At 43.7% G+C, this 20484-nt stretch overlaps 1 protein-coding gene across 7 annotated transcripts in view; it reads left to right on the top strand.

Annotated features, from left to right (window-relative positions):
- CDON (cell adhesion associated, oncogene regulated) overlaps window positions 1-20484 on the top strand; it is a 55736-nt gene that overhangs the window by 17929 nt on the left and 17323 nt on the right. For all 7 annotated transcript variants that reach the window (XM_072884569.1, XM_072884574.1, XM_072884573.1 and 4 more), the window contains 12 exons: window positions 1813-1949; window positions 4148-4420; window positions 6035-6181; window positions 6500-6643; window positions 7076-7363; window positions 8231-8500; window positions 9423-9776; window positions 13721-14013; window positions 15846-16020; window positions 17103-17231; window positions 18877-19083; window positions 19859-20040. In XM_072884569.1, coding sequence (XP_072740670.1) covers window positions 1874-1949; window positions 4148-4420; window positions 6035-6181; window positions 6500-6643; window positions 7076-7363; window positions 8231-8500; window positions 9423-9776; window positions 13721-14013; window positions 15846-16020; window positions 17103-17231; window positions 18877-19083; window positions 19859-20040 — 2538 coding nt within the window. In that variant the 5' untranslated portion in view covers window positions 1813-1873. The remainder of the gene's footprint in view (window positions 1-1812; window positions 1950-4147; window positions 4421-6034; window positions 6182-6499; window positions 6644-7075; window positions 7364-8230; window positions 8501-9422; window positions 9777-13720; window positions 14014-15845; window positions 16021-17102; window positions 17232-18876; window positions 19084-19858; window positions 20041-20484) is intronic.

Below are 20484 nucleotides of genomic sequence, written 5' to 3'. Positions count from 1 at the left end.
GCAAAATAACCCAGTAGCTCCATGTGCTGGGGTTAAAGTTGACCTAGAATATACGTTTCATTGCTTTTCATAAATAAATAGTCGAGGGAAGATTTGGCAAAAAGCAACATTGCCCCCCGCCCCTCTTCAGCAAAGTGTTTGATGTTAACAAGTTCTCTGGGTGTTTACTTTGTCCTCTGCGCTCGCTGGTGGAGCGGCTCTCCTGCCCTTGAACCGAGTGAGAATTCAAATAAACCAAACCGCTTTCTGCTCAGCCCCTCTCTTCTGCCATCTGCCTCCTACCAAAACAGCCCTGGCTCGCGTTGGGGAACCAGCCTGGGCTGCGGGATTACCGGGTCTTCCGAACAGCTGAAATAAATTTGCCGGATCAGATAAAACTGCCCAGAAATGGGAGCAGGACTCGACAGCATTTCTTTCAGCCTTCTCAAGCTGTCATTATAAGCCTGGCGTGCAATTTGCAGGGCGAAGTAGCAGTAAACAAATAGCTCTATAAAATCTAGAGTGATTCTTTTATTATTATTGGAGTCCTTTCCTGATGCTTATTTTGCACATGTATTTTACAGTGATGTTCCAATGATAAAATACTGTTGTTATTAAATAAACCATGGGAATAATTTTGCTGTTGATTTCTGGATCCGGCTTCTTGGAAAGCAAATGGTGCCGCGAGCGCTCAATAAACTGCAACTTTTTTCTATCAAGCGTGTGTATTGTTGCACTTGTTTCTGCGTGCCGCCAGTAAAACTCCTAGTTATTGTATGTGTGTTGGATACGTGTTTATATACGCGTCTGATGTATGAGATGTTTAAAATATATGTTGAGTGTTATCAGCAGCGAAATTGTATTGCCGGGCTGATAAATGAAGTAACTGTGCTAAATGAACTCAAATCTTATTCATCATTATATTACGCAAAGCAAATAGAAAATTTAAGTGAACGACGGCTGTGGATTTTCTTTTTTTTTCCCTTGGAGAAGAGAGCATTTGATGGAGACCGAGCATCAGAAACTGTTTCTGAGCCTTACCTTGTGCAAGTTAGGTTTCGTGATTTAGTTTGTAGTTTGCTGGTTTCATGATTTAGTTGGTATTTTGCTGGTTTCATAATTTAGTTTGTATTTTTTGGTGCTGGAAGTGAGATCTTCTATAGCAGAATGGTCAGGTGTGATAGGGCCGAAGAAAGGGCTGTCCTCTTGCAGAACCAGCCGTGTAGATAAAAGCATGGACATAATAGATGCCCCAGAAGTGTATATGAGAAAGCAGGATTGGTTTGGGAATAGAAATGAGAATGAGATTAACATTGGTGGGGTTTTTTGTGGTAGACATTTGCCACCGTTTTGACTGGAAAGCAAGCAGGTGACACGTCTCGGTGGGCAGGTTTAGAGCAATTATGAGCGGTAGCTGTATCGCGGCGTGTAGATTCATAAAAACTTGTAAAACAAGTGTAGCCTGGTGATAGATGGTCAGACGATTATTGTTTGCAAACAATATTATCTCCAATAGATAAGCTGTTTACTTTGGACTTCAATTCCTCTGGTTGGAAAGTAGTATAATTTATCAAGGCGGTACGGTTCGTCGCGGATGCCTCATACCCCAGCTGTGGAAAAAATCTTATATTAAGAATAGTACTTGGAAACAGAGTTAAGTTCAACTTCTAACTCATTTTTACAGATGGTTTCTATATTGCAAAGAATATTGGCTGTTTCCTGGCTGCGCTTTTTTTTTTTTTAAAAAAAAAAAACCCCAAACACTTTGTTGTGAGAGAGTTAAAAGACTAACTCCTGAAACTTACAGTAGACATCTGTTTGTTTGTTTTGTAGCTGTTTCGGTGCCTCATCTTAGTCTGGAGCTTCGTGCTTTCAACTTCCGTAATCTGGCGCTATGCATCCAGATCCTGGACGCTTACAGGCACTGCTCTTCGTTGCTGCCGCGGGTCTCGTCTCTGCCACGAGTTCAGGTAAGGCCTTCTCGCCCGAGCCGGGATGACTTGCTCGGAGGTTTGGAGGTTGAACCCATACCTTTGAACGAGCAACAGTTTGGAGTGCGTTTCGAAGCGGCCAACTTTAATGCATATTATCGATAAATCTGCTTTTAAGGAAGCATGGAGCACTTAAACCCAGTCTTCAGCTGAATATATGACTTTGCTTTTGAAAACTTGGCTCAAACCAAGTGCTAGACTGTGGAAGACTCTCAGTTACGTAGGTTTGTTCTTTGGGATCTCCGTGGACTTAGCTGGATGCCGATTTTGCTGCGTGCAGTGCATCTTGTGTTCCCATGGGGTTGGGAGGGGTTTGAAATTTGCAGGGGGAAAGGGAAATCACATCTTTGAAACGCGAACGCTGATGCGTGGCTGCAGTTGGAACGGCTCTTGCGTTAAAAAAAGAAGAGGGATGGTTTTAATTGACACATCTGCTCTGTGTAGTCAGCTTGTCTTAACGTAACCACACAAAAAAGAAGCTTTTACTACTTTTAGCACTTCATAGCCAATCGTTATAAGCAAATGGGATAAATTTTATTTTTCAAGCAGTCATAGGAGATAAATTCCAGCTGCAGGGTCACGGCTACCAATTTTGACTTTTACACCGAGCACAAAGTGTTGGTGTCATAGGCAAGGGCAGGGAGGAAGATGAAAGTAACAGTGCAATTTCGTAGCTGTTGGTGGCTAGCAAACGAAAAAGGTCGTTGCTTTTCTCTTATCCCTGGAAATTCAAACTGAACTAATAGGAAAAACAGTTTTCTAATTAAAAGCTAAAAATGGACATCTGGAGTCCTGTGAAATGCTTGGATACCATTTTTATGGATTTCATCTTTTTTGGTTAAGTGAAGCCACACTTTAATTTCCAGTTTTATTTTATGTTTATGCAGATAGTTTATGGTTCCGTTAAAAACGTGCAGTTTCTCATCTGAAACTCATCTATATAAACAGAGCTTGGATGGACTGACTTTAGAAGAAAAGCATGAGCTGAGGGCCCCACCTACAAGAAAACTGTCTCTTATTTGGATGTCATTTAATATCTTCTTGACCCGTACTATTGGGAATTCCTTAGCTTGTTTACAAACTAGAAATTGTTTTCCCCTGCCACTGTGTCTGTTTTTAAATTTTATTTTTTTTCTCCTGTATTCCTAACGAAATAGGAGTTATCGATGTTAATCGCCTTTTGCTTGCTCCCTTCGTACAAAATCTTTAGCGGAGAATTCCATAGAAAACAAATGGAAATAATTCCCAGTGTTCCATTGGCCAGGATAGGAAAAAATTTCCTCCAACAAGCAGGAATTTTCTTCTGGCAAATAAATCGATTCTCATAACCAAGTTTTCTGAAACTGAACCTTTTATTTATTAGCAGCTTTTCCCATCTCTGTTCATCTTTACTCAGTAAAGATAATGGATGCCCAATTCATCATTCTCGTCCTGATGAAGTCCATGTATTTGGAATTAACAAGAGCCTTTGCTGTTCATCCAGCTTTTTTTATCCTGCTATTTTTAATTAGTCCTGCAGACTCGGAGACGGTTCTGCATAAATACCTGGCAGGCTGCTACCATTTCTAAAATTTTACAAGTCACATCCAGGCCCACTTCATATGGGACAGATCAGCTACAGCTGCGTGTTCCCATACTCCATCTCTTCAGGTGACGGCTGCTGTTTCACTCCGCATAAATCCAGTGGGATTGCAGTTTTTGCTCGCCCCTCTTGCTGGCCCTAGCAAGCGTGATGCCTTTGCCTTGTGCACGCTTGGGGATGTATCACACCCTTCCTGTACGCTGAACCTACCTTCGTTTAATTGCTGTTGCCCTCTTCATGGGGTTTGCATCTTGTCTTGACGTTTTCCCTGGCATTAGAGATCGTGGGAATCTGTCATAGGTTCCTCTTGCGGAGGAAAAGACGACACCTGCTTGAGTATTGCTGGCAACTTGGAGTTCAGAGACCCTTTATTTGTCTGTGTTTGATCTGAATAGTCTTTTAGCAATATTTAACCTTCTGATTAAAGAAGTTTGCCAGGTCTGTGACTAGTGGCAGGAGCCTTGGGAGAGAGTGTTGCTATAAAACAGATTATGGTCAGTCTTTTGTACAAGTCAGTGCATCGTAACCCTTATGACCTGTGTTCATGCAAAGTGCTGTTCACTAACTGCATATAATTTTTTTTTTTTCCTTTTAGATTTAATTCCCCATTTTGTTTCTGAGCCCTTGTCTGCTGTCCAGAAGTCTGGTGGGTCCGTACAACTCCGCTGCTCTGCCGAGCCCTCCACGGCTCGCCTTTCTTGGCTGTTTAATGGAGAGCCTCTGGACAGCAAGGTGGGAGAAGTGGAAATCCAGTCAGGATCTTTGACAATCGTCTCCCTCAGCCTGTCAACGGCTGGTCGCTATCAGTGTGTTGCTAACAGCAGTGTGGGCGCCGTTGTGAGCAGGCCTGCAACGGTATCGATGGGCAGTAAGTTAATTTTTCTTTATATTCCTCACAAATTATATAGACCTCAACTGGTTTGTATGGTTTGTTTTTCTTTGACTTTTAGAAAACACCTAGTTTCAAGGTCGGTTGGTTTTTTTTTCCCCCTCAATCATATCCTAAGTACTGGCTGATTATACACCTTTCACCAAATTTTTTTTCCCTGTGTCATGAGACCTGTCAGGTGATGCAGCCCTGGAACAGATTCCGCAAAGAGCTTGTGGATCCCCATCCTTGGAGGCTTTTAAAGACTCAACTAGACAAAACCACACCTGATCGATTTTGTGTTGGTGATAGCCTTTATCGAGGTGAAGGACCTCAAGAGTCCTTTCTAGCAAATATAAATATTATTCAATGAAATAACATTCATTTCAATGGATTGACCTGAAAGTACAAGGTTCCCAAATGCTTCTCTTCAAAAAGGATCTCGAAAGAGCAACTGAGCTGCCATGCCATTGCAGAAGCGTGCTTGAGAGTTGAGGAGAAATGAGTGGGAACTGTTGCCTGGGAAATAAGTGGGAGCTGTGAATTTTCCTTTTGTAGCATTTTATTTGCTCAAAACTCTCTAGGTGATCTTCAGGTGGGGACAGTCTTCTGCCCTTTTAGGGACGATTTCCCTTCTCTCAGTTGCACTGGTTCTTCTAATCAGTCTTTGCCTTGGTGCTTGATCTGCAAATTACTTGATCTTAAAGGACTTTAGAAGAGGAAGGGCGACGTTTTCCATGTGGAAAGGACGATGTGGTGCTGAGAATGGGAATATAATATTCCACCATGAGCATGATTTGTCTGCTTGGGATCGCGGGGCTGTCTGAATCAGGCCTTTGTCAAGCAGGATTTGAGTGATTTCTCTGTAAGGGTACCTCATCTATGGAGCATGTCCAAAATCCCCCTGGGAGGAAAATTTCTTATAAGTGAGAGAAGTAAGTGTTTTGGTAAAGTACTGACCCATAGCAAGACCCTCTCGAGAGAGCTATAAGGGTGGCTAACATAGAAAAACTTCACAACCTAGAAGATGCTTTGAACGTGAAAGGAGTAGAAGAGCAGCCTTCACACTTTTCTCCTCCTTTTGAGATTTTTTAGTAGCAAATTAGAAGGTGCTGTTAGCTGTTGAGGCTTTCTGCTTGCCTCATTGCTCATGGCAATGAGTGGGAGGCGCTGCTGTACTCGGTGTCATGTTAATTACAATCACAGAAAGACAATTTAATGTTTTTATGGACAGGCTTCCTGCTGTTAGTGTAAATTGTCTTCTGTATCGCCTTCAGAGCCCATCATTAGCACTGCAGTCTTCTCTTACCAATGTCATCTCTGCTTGCTTTTCCTGGAGCAGCTGAGGGAACATAGGAACTGGTTTTTCTTTCCTCGCTATTCCCATGTAAAAGCTGGCCCTTTCTGTAGTAAGGAAGCGTTTGTACACAGGAGGGTTTATGCTGTTACGGACTACAGAAGAGACCATGCCTGTTGATACAAATGTCCAAATGCTGCACCAGAGAAGATAATCAGCTTGAACCCACCTATATTTTAAACTCCAATACTGAGCTTACTGCCCTTCCCCTTTCCCAAGGCTTGGCTGCTCTTAACCTTTTACCAATTCTCTTCTAGATCTAGCTAATTTTGATACGTCAGTGAAACCGGCCGTTGCAGCAGAGGAAGGAGGTACGGCTTTCATTGGATGCAAGGTGCCAGAAAGTAACCCTAAAGCACAGGTTCGCTTTCAAGTGCGGGGAAAATGGCTGGAACAATCAACAGGTGAGATGTTTTATGCTACTGGTCAGCAATCTAGATATCCAACAAAAGCTTGCCTGGATTTTCTTTCTTAGAACTTAAAGAAAAAAAAAAAACAAACAACCCTCCAGAAACTTGCAGAACTTCCTGTGCAAATCACTTTATCTAAGCCTACCTTTGTAAATTAATATCCTCTACATGGCAGCATGATTTCTTTGTGATCCTACGTTTAGAATAGATTGATACATCTGACAAGTTATTTAAAAAATAAAGAAAAAAAATGAAGCCTTTAGTTTTAACTAAGTTAAATGTAATCTTCTTTTTTCTTCCCCACTCGTTCAGATAACTACCTAATTCTTCCGTCTGGAAACCTGCAGATTTTGAATGTATCTTTAGAAGACAAAGGATCCTATAAATGTGCAGTGTACAACCCAGTTACTGACGATCTCAGAATAGAACTCACTGGACGTAAGCTCATAGTCACACGTGAGTATTCAGTTCTGCTCTCCAGAATTCATACATCTCAAACCGAATAAATAATATCCCTCAGATTTTTAGCATGGGCATATCAGCCTAAATATCCACCGGTCTCCAATACCATGTTACGTAAAATCCGTCCTGCGTTATTTGCACATTCAATTCTTATTTCCCCTTACTGTGGAGGAGCAGTGCGGCTGCTTCTCAAATCCCAAGAGGACAGAGCACTTAGTCTTTGAAAAGGGGATAACTGCTAATACTCCAGTCGCCAAACCGATTTCAGAGCAAGACTTCTGGAAGAGAGCATTACAACATCGTGCATGGTCACAAGTATAAGTAGCCATGTTTGAAAGACACGGCAAACCTCAGGACTGGAGGACGGGATGGGAGAGTGCGGTTTAAAAGACTGGTTAGTGATAAGCCTCGTCTGCTTTCCTCCAGGCTCTTCCTCAGGTGGCTTCCACATACTTCACCCCCTGGCACCCCAGAGCCTGGCGGTGCCCCGGCACAGCTCTCTGACGCTAGAATGTGTTGTCAGTGGGTTGCCTTCAGCCTCCGTCCGCTGGGTTAAAGATGGCCGGGACGCGCTGAGAAAAGGCAGGTGGAAACTGCTGCACTCCCATCTGGTGACGGACAGGCTTGAGGCATCGGACTCTGGAAATTACTCCTGCGTGGTGGGAAATGAACTTGGAGTAGTGAAATATGTTAACTATTCACTTACTATACTTGGTAAGAAATAAAGAGATTTTAACATCCAGGCAGTGAACATTTTCTTTGTATACTTGCTGGTTTTGGCATCTGATTACAAATAGCCTAACATTCCTTCTCAACCTAAGCGTGTTAAAATAAAGAATAAAGATATGTTCATAATGACCATATCTCATCATCTCTCCCAAGTTAAAATCCATAACTATTTATCTCTTCAAGTCCTTCACAGTCTGAAATAATTAAACAGTAAAGGGTAACAAACTCCAAGGGAAGAACTGATCTATTTATTTTTCTGTGGAGTGCCAAGTGTATATGGGATACAGTGTCAATAATGTGCCAGAGATCAGATGTTTCTCTTTTGAGGTTGTATATAAGCAAAAAGCTGGCGAGGAGAGGTGATATATTTGGACGAGGACAAAAACAAAAGCAAAAGCAATATATTTGGCCTCTTTTGTGTGGCTGCAAGTCGTTCCTAATTTCCCCTTTCCTTTGTAGCAGATTTTCCTGTTGTTTGAGGTTTTTGCCTCCATGACTGTTTCTGTTTGGTTTTTGAAATGTATATACATTAGAGTACCTCAGAAAACAGGTTGTTGACACAAAATACACCTTTTGTTATGGGGATGTCTCTAAAGAATTATTTTGAAAATACAGGTGTTTTATTTACAGTATTAACGAAAACATGTGACTGTTTGGAATAGCAGGGAGAGACCATTAAAATAAGCAAGCGTGTGGGGAAAAAACAGCTTTAGGCTGCGTAGAACTAGAAGTATGCGGTGCTTGCTTAGCCTTTGTACGCGATAAGTTTGTGTAACGTTTCGCAGTATCTTTTTCAGGGTTGAGGCTGAGATCAACACACGGTGGTTTATGTAAAATTATTTCCCTTTGTAGAACCTGCCTCCATCTCCAAGGGACTGCAAGATGAAACCGTGGCCGCTGGAGCGACTGTGCATTTCTGGTGCGACGTCCACGGAAGCCCTGCCCCGACCCTCACCTGGCTCCACAACGCGGCTCCCCTCTGTCTCTCTCCACGACATCTGCTGACGGGAAACCGTCTGCGGATCCGTGGGGTCACGCGAGACGACTCTGGCTTGTACCAGTGTGTAGCAAACAACGGGGTTGGATTTGTGCAGTCCACCGGGAGACTTCGTGTCCAGCCAGGTAGGAGCACTTGCAGCCCTCAAGAACTCAAATTAAGCGCTTGTACTTCAAGCTTTATCCTGTTTTTTGCCCCTAGGTTATGTATTGATTTGTTTCTGACCACGGTTAGTAGCAAGTCTTACAAAGAAGGTGCTTTCAGTTGAATTTTAAAAGATGTAGGTGTTTCTGGCGTAGCATGGTTACTTGATACTTGAAACCTAGATTACCAGCTGCGATTAAATTGGCTTATGGTTGAATTTGACACAGTTTATTCTTAAATGGAATCAATGTCCTGTTGTGCTGGATGAACTGGTATTCTCAGCAGTGTTGGCCACCGAGTAATTATGCCCATTTCATATCCTCAAGTTTACAAAACAGTCATCAGATTTGGGGTTAATGCACACTTCTCCTGTATCAGATTAGCAGGTACCAATAGTCCTTTTGGTCACTTTTCAGTCTAAGTTACTTTCTAATAGCTGGAGAAATTGATTTCTGCTTGTAGAAGGATGTTGGCGAGCCCATTGCAGTTCCTGTTCTCTCCCTGTCACGTGTAGTTGAAGCTTTTGACCTTCTCTGTACCTATTAAGATTGATGTGAGCTGTGCAGAGGCTGCTTGAGCAGATATGTTGTGACCTTACCTATGGAATGGACTAAGCCAGTCTTGCCTGCGCTGCGTTCCTCACTGACAGTCAAGTCTTTGTTATTTAGAAAATTTGAAGTGCGGTTTGAGTGTAGTTTTCTGTCGGCCTTCTCTAAGCACAAGTCTCAGCTGATCTCTTCAGTCTGGAAAGGAAGTCTGGAGAGGCTGTCTAGAGAAGAAATAACTGTTAAAATGGGTAAAAAGAAGCACGCGTGACTTTTTTAATTGTATTGACGCATTTTGGCATTAAGCGTCATATTCCTTAGCCAAATTCATTCTTTGTGGGTTTTTTTTTCCCCCTAGGCAAAGGCTCTAGCCCAGTTATAGTTTCTTCACCAGCAAGCATCACTGTGAGAGATGGTGGGGACGTTACACTGTCTTGCAATGCCACTGGCCTACCCAGTCCCGTGATCCGTTGGTACGACAGCAGAGGACTTATTACCAGCCACCCTTCCCAGGTGCTTCATTCAAAACCGCAGAAACCTCCTCAAGCAATGCCGGGCAGCGCCGTTGCGGAGCCCACCTACTTCTTCGTGTCTCAAGCGGGCTCGAGCTCCTTGCACATTAGGAACGTGACGCCTGAGCGTGCCGGGGAGTACACGTGCGAAGCCATCAATGAGCACGGCTCCGTGGTGTCAAAAGCCTTCCTTACAGTTGGTAAGCTCGAAGCACAAAATTGCACAGTCAGCTCCCTGATTTAGGTGAGAAATGCCTCAAAATAAGAAATTAACGGCAGGTAGGTAGTGTGGGTATCCTGGGGAAACGAAGCAGAGGAGTCTAAGCTGTCTTCGTGGACCAGTTCCTCCCTTCCACCTTAGGCGAAGGAGAAGCGGCTGTGTGTATTGCACGGACTTAGCATTCTCATATGTGATAAAAACTATCCAAGGGTGGGGTTTTTGATGTCTTGAAATTGCTACTAGGAAAAGACAGTTCTTATGCTAAAGGCCAGATGGGAAAGGGATATTTCCCTCCTTCACATTGGAATATTATGTGATATTAATAACAGGTTTAAGCTTCCCCAAGTTCCCTTCACAGGAACTAAGATACAGATTTTTAGTTACACGAAGTGACGTAAGTTTCTCAGCTCTTTCAGCATCTTGCCTTGGTAAATTTAGCTGAATGTCAGTGGGATTTAAGGTCAGTGGAATTTAATATGTGGCCCTGTATTTAAAGTTCTTTGTTACCACTGATTAGAGTTTAAAACTCATGTAAATAATTTGAAAAGATGCTTAAAGGTTCACTTAGAGGAAGAAAGAAAGAAGAAACCCCAAGAAAGTGATCCCATCGTGTAGCTTTATAAATAAGTTATTGTTGGACCTTGCTGAGTGGAAACACAAAACTAAATATCATCCCAGAATTCAGTCTGTGTCAAGTAGAAAAATCCCACTGCTTTGCCTCAGAATTTTATGGCAGTAAGTTCAATTTTAATGTTTTGTTTATTAACTTTTATCGGTTCTTAGTATGTTGTACTAGCTGCTGATTATGGTGCAGAGGGTGGTTAAGGCATTTGGTTTTGATATAAAAGTCCTTAAGTCGTTTCTGGGAGCTGTTAGGGTTTTAGAACAGTTCCCAACGGTGCCAAAAGACATGCTCAAGCATTTAGACGTTTTAATGAAGAATTTGTGCCAGGTAACACTTCCGAAGCACCTGAATGACTTAAGCTGTGATTCCAGTGCTTTTCTTTGGTAGTAGGATCAACTTAAGCAGCTCGCAGCCTCAGCAGCCTGTTCCTGTAATTTGCCTAGTGCAAGCACACAGTAAGAGAGCTTATTTGGCTGAATTTTTTTTTTTTCTTTTTTTTCTTTCTGTTGGAGCAATTCCACGATGTGATTCATTGCATGGTCTTAAAAGCGGGCAGGGCAACTTAAGCCACCATCAAAGTGAGAAACCACCAAAATGTAAAATGATAGCCTTAGGCTCCTATACCCATGGCGCTTATTTTAAGTCTTTTTTAGACAGTTGTGGTGTTTGCGTGCATGGCAGTAGCTTCCCAGAGCTACTAAACACAGGGTTAATTCTCCAAAATAACATTGTCTAATGGAAATGAAGGAGAAAAACACCCTCCAGGGCGTCTGAGTAGCAGGCAGGTTAGTATAAAACCCAAGAAAGAGTAGCATTTATGGTGGGTAGGTAGGTGATACAGTGGAGAGCAGGCTGAAGCTGTCTTTTATAGAAGCCAGGCACCTCTGAGAAGTCTTAGGGTGATTTGAAAAACTTGCCAGGCGTAGGTGACTTCACTGATCTGCTGCATTCAGATTTGCAGAGTGCTTTCCCAGCCTGTGCTAAGGTGTTTGGCGAGCTCGTAAGGAGGGAGGATCCTCCGGTTGTTTAAGAAGCAGGGAAGCAACGCCTGGGAATGCGATCTGTTTGCACAGCGGAGACAAAATACAAAGGTTGCGCTGCTGCCGTGTAAACCCAGGGCACGCCGGCGGGTTGAAATCTGCTTGTGTGTCTGTCCCCCTGTTTCAAGAAGGGTGTAGAAGAACTAGAAAAAGCGCTATGAAAAGCAGGAGGTGGGTTCATAGGGGTGTTGGAATAGTTTCCGCAGGAGGAGAGGCTGAAAAGGTGAGGATGTTTTACCTTCAAAATGAGGCAGACAAAGGGGGCGAGCTGTAAAATACGGGGTGTTATGGGCAATGTGAGCAAAAGCTATGGACACATTCTTTTAACACCCGAATGTGGGACATTCGGTCCTTCTCTGGTTGCTGTTGGAGGCAGGATTTTGGGTGCATACAGCCTTTGGTCTGACCCAGCTCGGTGCTGCTCGAGTTTCCCAGTGGGGCTGGGGAGCTAAGGAAGAAGAGTAAGTCTCAGTGGCGAAGGGGAAAGGGATGGCACTAAAAGCAACAGCCAAAAAAAGTTGCATAATGACACAGCAGCAAAGAGAGGTCTGATGTCCTGGTTTGGATGGGTAGCAATTATGCCAGCAACTTAGCAAAAAGAGCTTAGATCCGAATTGCTTAATGGAAATTGTTAGCCGGGGGTTGTTTTCCAAAGCAAAAATACAAACTACTTGCCAGTTGTTGACGACTCCCCTCTCACAGCAATAAACACAACAATGACTGCAGGTCTCCTGTCACCAGCCTAAACCACAACTCATTCTCCACGTGCAAGAGTCCGTTTCCCCCGTGCCAGCAGGCATCAAACCATGCTGTGCCCACCCACAAATCCTCCGGGTCCACCACAATGCAGTGGGCCTTCTGCCTCCTCCAGCAGATATGGCATTTGTTTCCAATATTAACACGCGGCGGTGCATCCCCTTCCCACTGCTTCGCTGACAGTCGTAGATACCCTTTCGCTTGGAGATTGTTCTGGGGGCGTCTGACGTTTTCAGCAAACTCCATCTGGCTTTGGGGACGTCCTCCCCGCGTCGTTCCCTTCTTCCCGTCTCCGAATTTTGTGGCATTGCTAAATAAATAGGAAGAAACAAACAAGGAATGCTTGCTGAGAGCGTGTCTTCAATTTGAAAAGAGAACTTTCCTTCCCAGCTTTTTAAAAAGCGGCCAAAAATAGCAGCCACACTTGCTGCTGGTATTTTAATGGAGGTTTGGAGGAATCTGAGTCAGCCAGGCTAACACTGCCTAGGCTTTACATTACCAAGGAATTTGTTTGTTTTGTAAACCAAGTTCCCTTCATTCCCTTCCCCTTCCAGACCCCGGCATGTAACATAAACCTACACAAATCTGAAAGGACGGACAGGGCTAAGAACATCTGGCAGTCCCGGCGCTGCAGCATGCAACCTTGAGGAGCTGCGCTGGTTCCCAAACGTTCTCGTGTTAAGCGCTGACGTTTACTTGTCCTGCATAATCTCAGATGTCCAACCTGCCACCCCTTTCCCGCCTGGAATGCTGACAAGCCCTGCATCGGCTGAACAGGGCTTTTTTTTTTGTCTCGCAGCCTCTTTCGAACTACTGATATTATATATATGTATTTTTTTTCATACCAGGCAAAGTAAATAGGATGGAGGAGGCTAAAGCAGGATTTCTAGAAATGTGTTGGTATTAAGTTGCACGTTAGATCTGCCTGTAAACTGAGTTTATTCTCAGCATAAATTTTCAGATGAAGTAGTCAAGTCATGCAACTTTCAAAGCTGATCAAAATTACAGCTAAAACCTCAGAAACTGAGGTAGGAGAATGTCCTCTTGTGTGCATGCCAGTTCAGGCCATGAAAAGTTCCTTGTACAACTGCAATTAATTTAAATTACTCCATTTGTGTCACAAGTGTAGCTGTATTTTTTTTTTTTTCTATTAACGTGCATTGCCACTACTTAATTTATCGGAGATGCTAGTCAAACTGTGCCTGTGGATGTCCTGTTTCAGGTTTTCTCTCTTTGCTGCTGCATAAAAAAACCAAAAAACTCCAACCCCCTCCAAAACAACAAACCAAAAAACGCCTGCCCCACTGTTCTGCTCTGAAAAAAAAAAGCCGGCGCGCAAGGGTGCAGCTTGGCACCGGGCTCAGGTCTGCGCGGGCATCTCTTGAACTGGCTTTTTGCAGCAGGGCTTGTTTGGAAATGACACTCTTAAATGATTTAGTGTCCCCTCTGCACCGGACAAACGTACGTCATCTTGAAGATGTAACCAGACTCCTCCCTTTACAGTTCCTTTAGAAACTGGCACAAAAGCAGAAGAAATGGCTCCCATGGAGATTGCCCTGAGCGATGACAGTGACGGTGATTTTGGTGCAGAAACGGCGTTTTCAAGCTCGCCTCCAACAAAATCGCGTTTGGATGCAGCTGCAACGGAAAAAGCCTCGAATGCCGCCGCTCCCCCTGAAGCCCCCATCATCCTCAGCCCCCCGCAGACGCTGAAGCCAGACACGTACAACCTGGTGTGGCGTTCGGGGAGGGACGGGGGCTTACCCATCAATGCCTATTTTGTCAAATACCGCAAGGTAACGTTTCTCCGTAGTGTTGAAGCAGCACACCGCAGCAGATGGATTGCGTTGTTTTAGGTTTCTCAAAGAACTAATAATTGTTGCGGTGCTGGCGTTGACAAGAACGTGGTGTCAGGCCAGAGAGAATATAGAATATAGTTGAACCACAACGTTGCCGTGGCCACACAGGCAGCTCATTTTAGGGATGACTGAAGTTGGTCACAAGTACGCTGTTCTATCTAGTTTTAAGTGAGATTTATTCAGTAGAGCCCGGGCTTTTATTTCCTTTACGGTATCATTATGGTCTATGGGGAATGGGGCTCCAGGGCATATTGTACACAACTTCAGTGATGTTAAAACTGCATTCGTGTGAGCAAGCTTGAATCTGGTGGGTACGCTTGAGATCAGAAGGGAAGCTGAATATTAGCCTAATACGTCAAAGAGTTTGCTACTCTGCGTCCCAAAGAGACACTGTTAAACTGAAGTGATCGAATACGAAGGTGAACTACAATTTCCTAGGCAGATGTCTGTCACGTCCTTAAAAATGGTGTGTCAACAGTGAGCTCTTCCGATTAAAATCAGAACCAAGCAATGCCTGGGCCCGTTTTTCCGAGCAAACAGTTTTTTCTGCATGGCAAAGCCGTTTAGTTTATTTGTCATAAGCTTTTTAATCCTCTACATCCTGATCTTGTCTTAGCCTGGAGGGAATGCTTAGATTTTTGACCTGTTAGTTCCTGAAAACCTGGTGCCAAAGTCTGTTGATACAATTTCTCATCCAAAGGTGGTTGGTTCACATAAGCACTGAAAGCTTTGAATAAGTCTTTGACCTTTTTGATGCTTACCCCTCACTCATAACAATCCTTGCCACATTAAATGTGCTTACTCATGCGCTTCTCGTAGGCAGTTTACCATGGTTTTTTAGGGTGGTGTTCTCTTTGTGTCATTAAATTATTATATTGATTTCCCTCTTTTAAGGTGGGGGGGAACATTGGGGGAATAAAGGCCTTAGAGTGGTCGCTTCAGAAGAAAATACTTGAACAAAGACCTCTGGTATAACCTTTGATAATCCACAACATTTAGATCTGCCTTCCATGTTTTATTAAAGTCTTATATTGTTTAGTAGTTTATTTTTGGTAGAATCTTTGTCTTTTCCTTTGGGATTTGGGGTAATGTTTTCCTGCAAAGGTCAAGCATTAAGAGACTACCCCGAATCTCTTTCCTTTCTTAAATGGAGCTGGTGATTTCACTGTTAGATTAAAAAGTGGTTTGTTGTGGTTTTTTTTTTTTTTTTTTAAAAAGGAACCATACATTAATAAAAAACAAAGCTTTGCTCTCCCTGCTGACTTTTTTTTCCAGCCTCAAGAAGTAACTAAGACATACTTTTTGTTGCCCATTTTAGCCAATAAATATTTTTAAATGCTTAAGTACAGGAAAAGCTGGGATAGTTCAGGGAACATATCTTTCTCATTAGGGTGCTGGGTCCAACCCTTTAATGTCACACACACTGCCAGCTACAGGCTGATTGAAGTCTTCAGAATCATTTGGTCTCTTGCTAGTTTTGGCCACAAGTGAAAATGACCATTTTTTTCCAAAAACAAGTGCGCACATGTGTATGGAGAGGGAAAATAAGTCACGTTTATCGAAGGAGCACCATGAAGCTAGTTGCGAAAGTGCTGATTTGTGGCAGAAGCACTTGGAGACAAACCATAGGTAGATACAGGAAGACATAAGGAGTTTTGACAAGTGACAGAGGTCCTTTGGATGCTTGTGTGTGAAAGTGATGAGGCATTTAAGGGTTGGGTTCTATGCAATTCACTGCTGATGCTGAGCTTTTTCTCCGTCCTGTGCAGCTGGAGGACAGTGTCAGTGCGGCGGGAAGCTGGCACACGGTGCGTGTCCCTGGCAGTGAGAACGAGCTGCGGCTCACCGAGCTGGAGCCTTCCAGCCTGTATGAAGTTTTAATGGTGGCGAGGAGCGCTGCTGGCGAAGGCCAGCCTGCCATGCTGACGTTTCGCACCAGCAAAGGTAGGTGCAGCACAATGTTCCCTGTGTCCCAGGCTGTCGAGAGGACATTTATTTAAATTACATCAACTGTATGTTGTCTGCTAAGCCATGTATGAAATGCCCTGCAATTTAATTGCTAAAGAACAGCCTCTAATAACTAAAATAGCTGTGGGGCAAACTTCCCTGAGCATTACCAGGGCTGTTGGTAAGTAAAAGCTATTAAAAGCTTGATAATATTATTTTTGGGATGATTATTAAGACTTACACCATAAGGTTCCTCTTGCTTAAAGGAGCGAAGTCAGGGAGCAGCCTGTCCTTGTTCAGGTTTTCCAGAGTATCGCAAAAGAAACTCTCTGCACCATCAAGTTTTCATATATCAACAAAGCTCCTCCTGGTTTGCTTTGCAGACACCTCAGTGAAAATCTCTCAGCTGACCAGAAGTAGTTGCATGCAGACAGCGACAAGCAAAAGAACATTTTTAATCAAAGCATTTTTTTTTTCTTTCAAGCTTGGACGCTGGTGGCTGTACTCTTAAGCATACAAACAATCAGATATTGTTCATACTAAGGTACAGGAACCAGAGAGCTTAAAATTTTATTCAGAATGTAATGTATTTGTGAAGTCTGTGAGTTCACGATGCATACGTACTGCCACAGGCCAAAAGTCCACACAGCCCAGTGTCCTGGATCCAGCTGTGGCCAAACCCAGCTTCCATAGCATTTTTATTGACCCTCTTTCTCTAGACATGGATTTCAGTGTGCAATTTACACCACCTGTTGTAATTTCATGATGAGAGAGGGCTTTGAAACCCAGGCAGGAGCCGGCGGCAGCGCCACAAAGTGCAGTACTGCAGGTGAACAGTCGCTTATCGCAGCGCAAGAGTCCCTGGCCTGACGGGGGAAGTCTCTCTTGCTCCCCTGAAGAAACTCCCTAATTGCTATCCTGACTGTTTTTAGCTTGTGATTTGGAGCCAGGGCTTTAGTCCCTTGCGCCGCAGCGAGTGAGCTTGCAGAGTGAGCATATTGTGAGAGGCAATGAACAGCATTTTCTTATCTGAGAAATAAGAAAATGAGCTGACGTACTGTATATCGAATGCTTCTTAGAAAGAACATCATCCTCGAAAAACACTCAGGCTCCGTCTCCACCGGTAGGCGTTCCTAAACATCCCGTCATTCACGAAGGGACAAATAATTTCGGTGTCGTCCTTCCAGACCTGTCTCGACACAGCGGAGGTAGGTGTATGGATTGTTTGTAATCCGTCTGCTGAAAGTTGTGTTGCAAACAGATGCATCTAAGTTAACTTGTGTTCATTACTGCTCTAGGTGCTTGTACTACCTCCTTTATTTCCAATTTATTCCTTAGGCCTCTTTGATACATGTATTTTTCCTCTCTTGCGGGACTTCTGTGAGTGAGGTCAGATACCTGCCAGATTTTCTGGTCTTCTGTGTGTTTCCAGAGTAAAAGATTGTAGTTCATGCTTTTGGGATTAACTGAAAGGTTACCTTATTCCAGTCAGTGAGTTAGCATTTTGAGTACCTGCCTTGATACCTCAGGTTTCCACAGCAACGTTAAGTCACCAAGTAGTAGTGCATTTCTTACAGACTTCGGCATCTGTGGTGCGGTATTTGAAGCTATGAATTTAGCAAATGCGTGCCCTAATCTAGTGAACATACAATATTTCAAAGGATGCTGTTACCTGCATGTGTGGCGCTCAAAAAATGAGATGTCTTTCACGTGTAACCCAGGTTCTTGCTGCTCATTTTTAAGCCTGTAGTCACTTTTTGCTAAATACTCTGGGTTTCTGTGAAAGATCCAGAGGAAGAGGGGAAATGGGGAATGGCTGTGTCAGAGTTCTGAGTTCTCAAAGTGGATTATATCTGTTCTGAATGTTTTCCTGTGGCTTCCCAGGGTTGAGCTTATTTCTGATGGCAAGAAGATGCAACCACTTCCCAGTAGGTGTGATTTTTAGCCTGGTTTCCAGTGAAAACAACATGTTTATAGTCCTTTTTGTCATCACCCCAGCCTTTGAACTTATTGACCTGATTCAGGCAAATTTACTCAGGGGCTGAGACCTCAAAGGTGATTTGGTGTCTAAAGTTTGGGTAAAACCAAAGGGGAGTGGAGAGGTTTATTAATAATGCAGGTGAGGAGCGTTGCATGCTTGTGACAGTGCTAAAGATCAGAGGAGCCACGCGAGGGGACACCTTACGTGTGCCCAGCTGCAAATGCTCCGCCTGCTTCATGCCCCCAAAGCTGCCAGCTTGCTTTTCCTTGCTCGGTTCCTCCTCTCATCAGTGACCGGCTCCGTGTTAATGAACACAAGCTAGTTTAGTAAAGCCTTACAGCTCTCGTTGCCCATCAGAATGGTTATCACCAGATTTACTAACGCCACTTCTTTCCGTTCTCTCTGTTCCACTGCTGTCTGTAACTTCAAGTGAGCTCAGTAAGTATATAATTCGTTGCATGCTTTGTTTGCTCTTCGTTCTCACTTCTCTGGCAATACAGCGCTCGTTAGTGTGGATGGGTTGAAGTCTCATTGGGTCTGGATTTTTAATTTCAGGGTTTTGAAAATGATAACCAAATTTTTCCTGTTCACTTAGTATGCGTCTCTGTTTCCATGTAGAGTTGGGTTGGGGTAGTGCCACACCATATCCTTTTTGATTATTATATTGATAAAGTAATTGATTCCTCTGTTTTCTGCTCTTCAAGCATCTTTTCCAGCAGAGTAAGGGGAGTAGTTATTACAGGAGGATTTAAGATTCTCCTTGCTAATTCATGAAGTGGAATTTAATCACCAGCAACTAGTTTAATCGGTTGCTGCAGAAAATGAAGTTTCCGCTGACTCTAATCCTCTTGTAACTGAATTTCTCATTCCAGTTCCAGAAGCTCCCGACCGACCCACGATCTCCACAGCATCAGAATCATCCGTCTACGTCACGTGGATACCGCGAGCAAATGGCGGCTCCCCCATTACTGCCTTTAAAGTGGAGTACAAACGCTTGGGTCGAAACAGTGACTGGCTAATTGCAGCTGATAACATTTCTCCTTCCAAGCTGTCTGTGGAAGTTCGTAACTTGGAGCCAGGTATTAAAAAGGATCTTTCCTTCACCTCAGCTGTTGTTACCGTTGTCTTTGCTTAGATGACTGCGCTGCTGCTGAGAAAAATACTGCAACTCTTTGGTTGTTTCATTTTAACTTCTGCTTGCGTTATCCTGTTTCTGGGGGTTTTTTGGTTTGGTTTTGGGTTTTTGGGGTTGGGGTTTTTTTTTTTTTGGAACAGGAGCTCATTACGTGAATTCAAGTTGATTTCTGGCTTTCCAAGTGGAAAAAAAAAAAAAAACCAACCACCATAATTTAATACTTGTTCATGTGGAGAGGACGGTTGTGTATTATTGCTATTTTTAACTTAATTGTCCTTCTAAGCACTCAGAATGCAAAAAGAGAAAAATGCATTAATGGAAAAACGTCTGTCGTGATTTCTGCTTTCTCCCAGTGTCCAGCCCTGAAAGCTTGGGGAAAGAGTGCAGGAGCAGGGGGAAGGGGTGATGATAGGTATCCTTTGAAGCATCTTCTTGGTGCCCACCAGTTTGCAGTTTAGGGAATTCCCGAGCTGATGGAGGCATTTCCATCTCTGTGTGTAATAGCCTTTGGATTTTTCTTGAGTGAATTTCCCTAATCACTTTTAGAAGCTGTTTATATTTCTGATGTCCACTTTAGTCTGTGGCAATGAGTCCTACATTTTTTCTAATTGGATGTTGTGCAAAAAGTGCCTCCTAATCTGTTTAGTCTCTCCTTGAATCCTGTTTCTAGTGCTTGTTTTGCTACAATGTCGTCTTTCTTTCACTTTTTCCCTTAAAAGGAGAAATGTATAGGTTCCGTGTGATTGCCGTGAACAATTATGGGGAGAGCCCACGCAGTGCAGCATCTCGCCCTTACCAAGTGGCTGGATTTACCAGCCGGTTTTCCAACCGCCCCATCACAGGACCTCACATTGCTTATACCGAAGCCATCAGTGACACTCAGATCATGTTAAAATGGACGGTAGGTATCATTGTCTCCTGTTCTTCTCACAGTTGCAGGCCAATTTTTACTGCTTTAGCTCTTAAAAGTCAAGGATTAAGAGCTGATGGCGGAGTAGTGAGTGGTGGTTTCCCCCCCTAAGACTCAGAGGTGATCTTTTTCCTAGAAGAGGACTAGGACGCTTCACGCTTGTATGGCAGAATTGGGTAACGTGTTGGGCCATATGCCCCTCGAGCCCTTTGCCCCCCGTTTCCAAACCCTTCTTCCCCCTCGGAGGCAGCCCTGTTGGTTGTTTGCTGCCTTTTGCGCTGTCTCCCAGCTTCCCTCCACCTCGCTCTCCCCTTCCAGCTCCCTGGGGATGCCACGCACCACCTCCTCGGGTTACGCCAGATGTGAGCCCAACTGGCAGCTCCAGTGAAAGGCTGCAGCTGCCTTAGTCCACCTGCTTTGGCACAGACGTATCAA

This window comes from Ciconia boyciana, chromosome 20 (genome assembly GCF_034638445.1).
Source record: "Ciconia boyciana chromosome 20, ASM3463844v1, whole genome shotgun sequence".
Taxonomy (NCBI): domain Eukaryota; kingdom Metazoa; phylum Chordata; class Aves; order Ciconiiformes; family Ciconiidae; genus Ciconia; species Ciconia boyciana.
The sequence above is the reverse complement of the archived record's forward strand: the minus strand, read 5'-3'. Positions and strand labels throughout refer to the sequence as shown.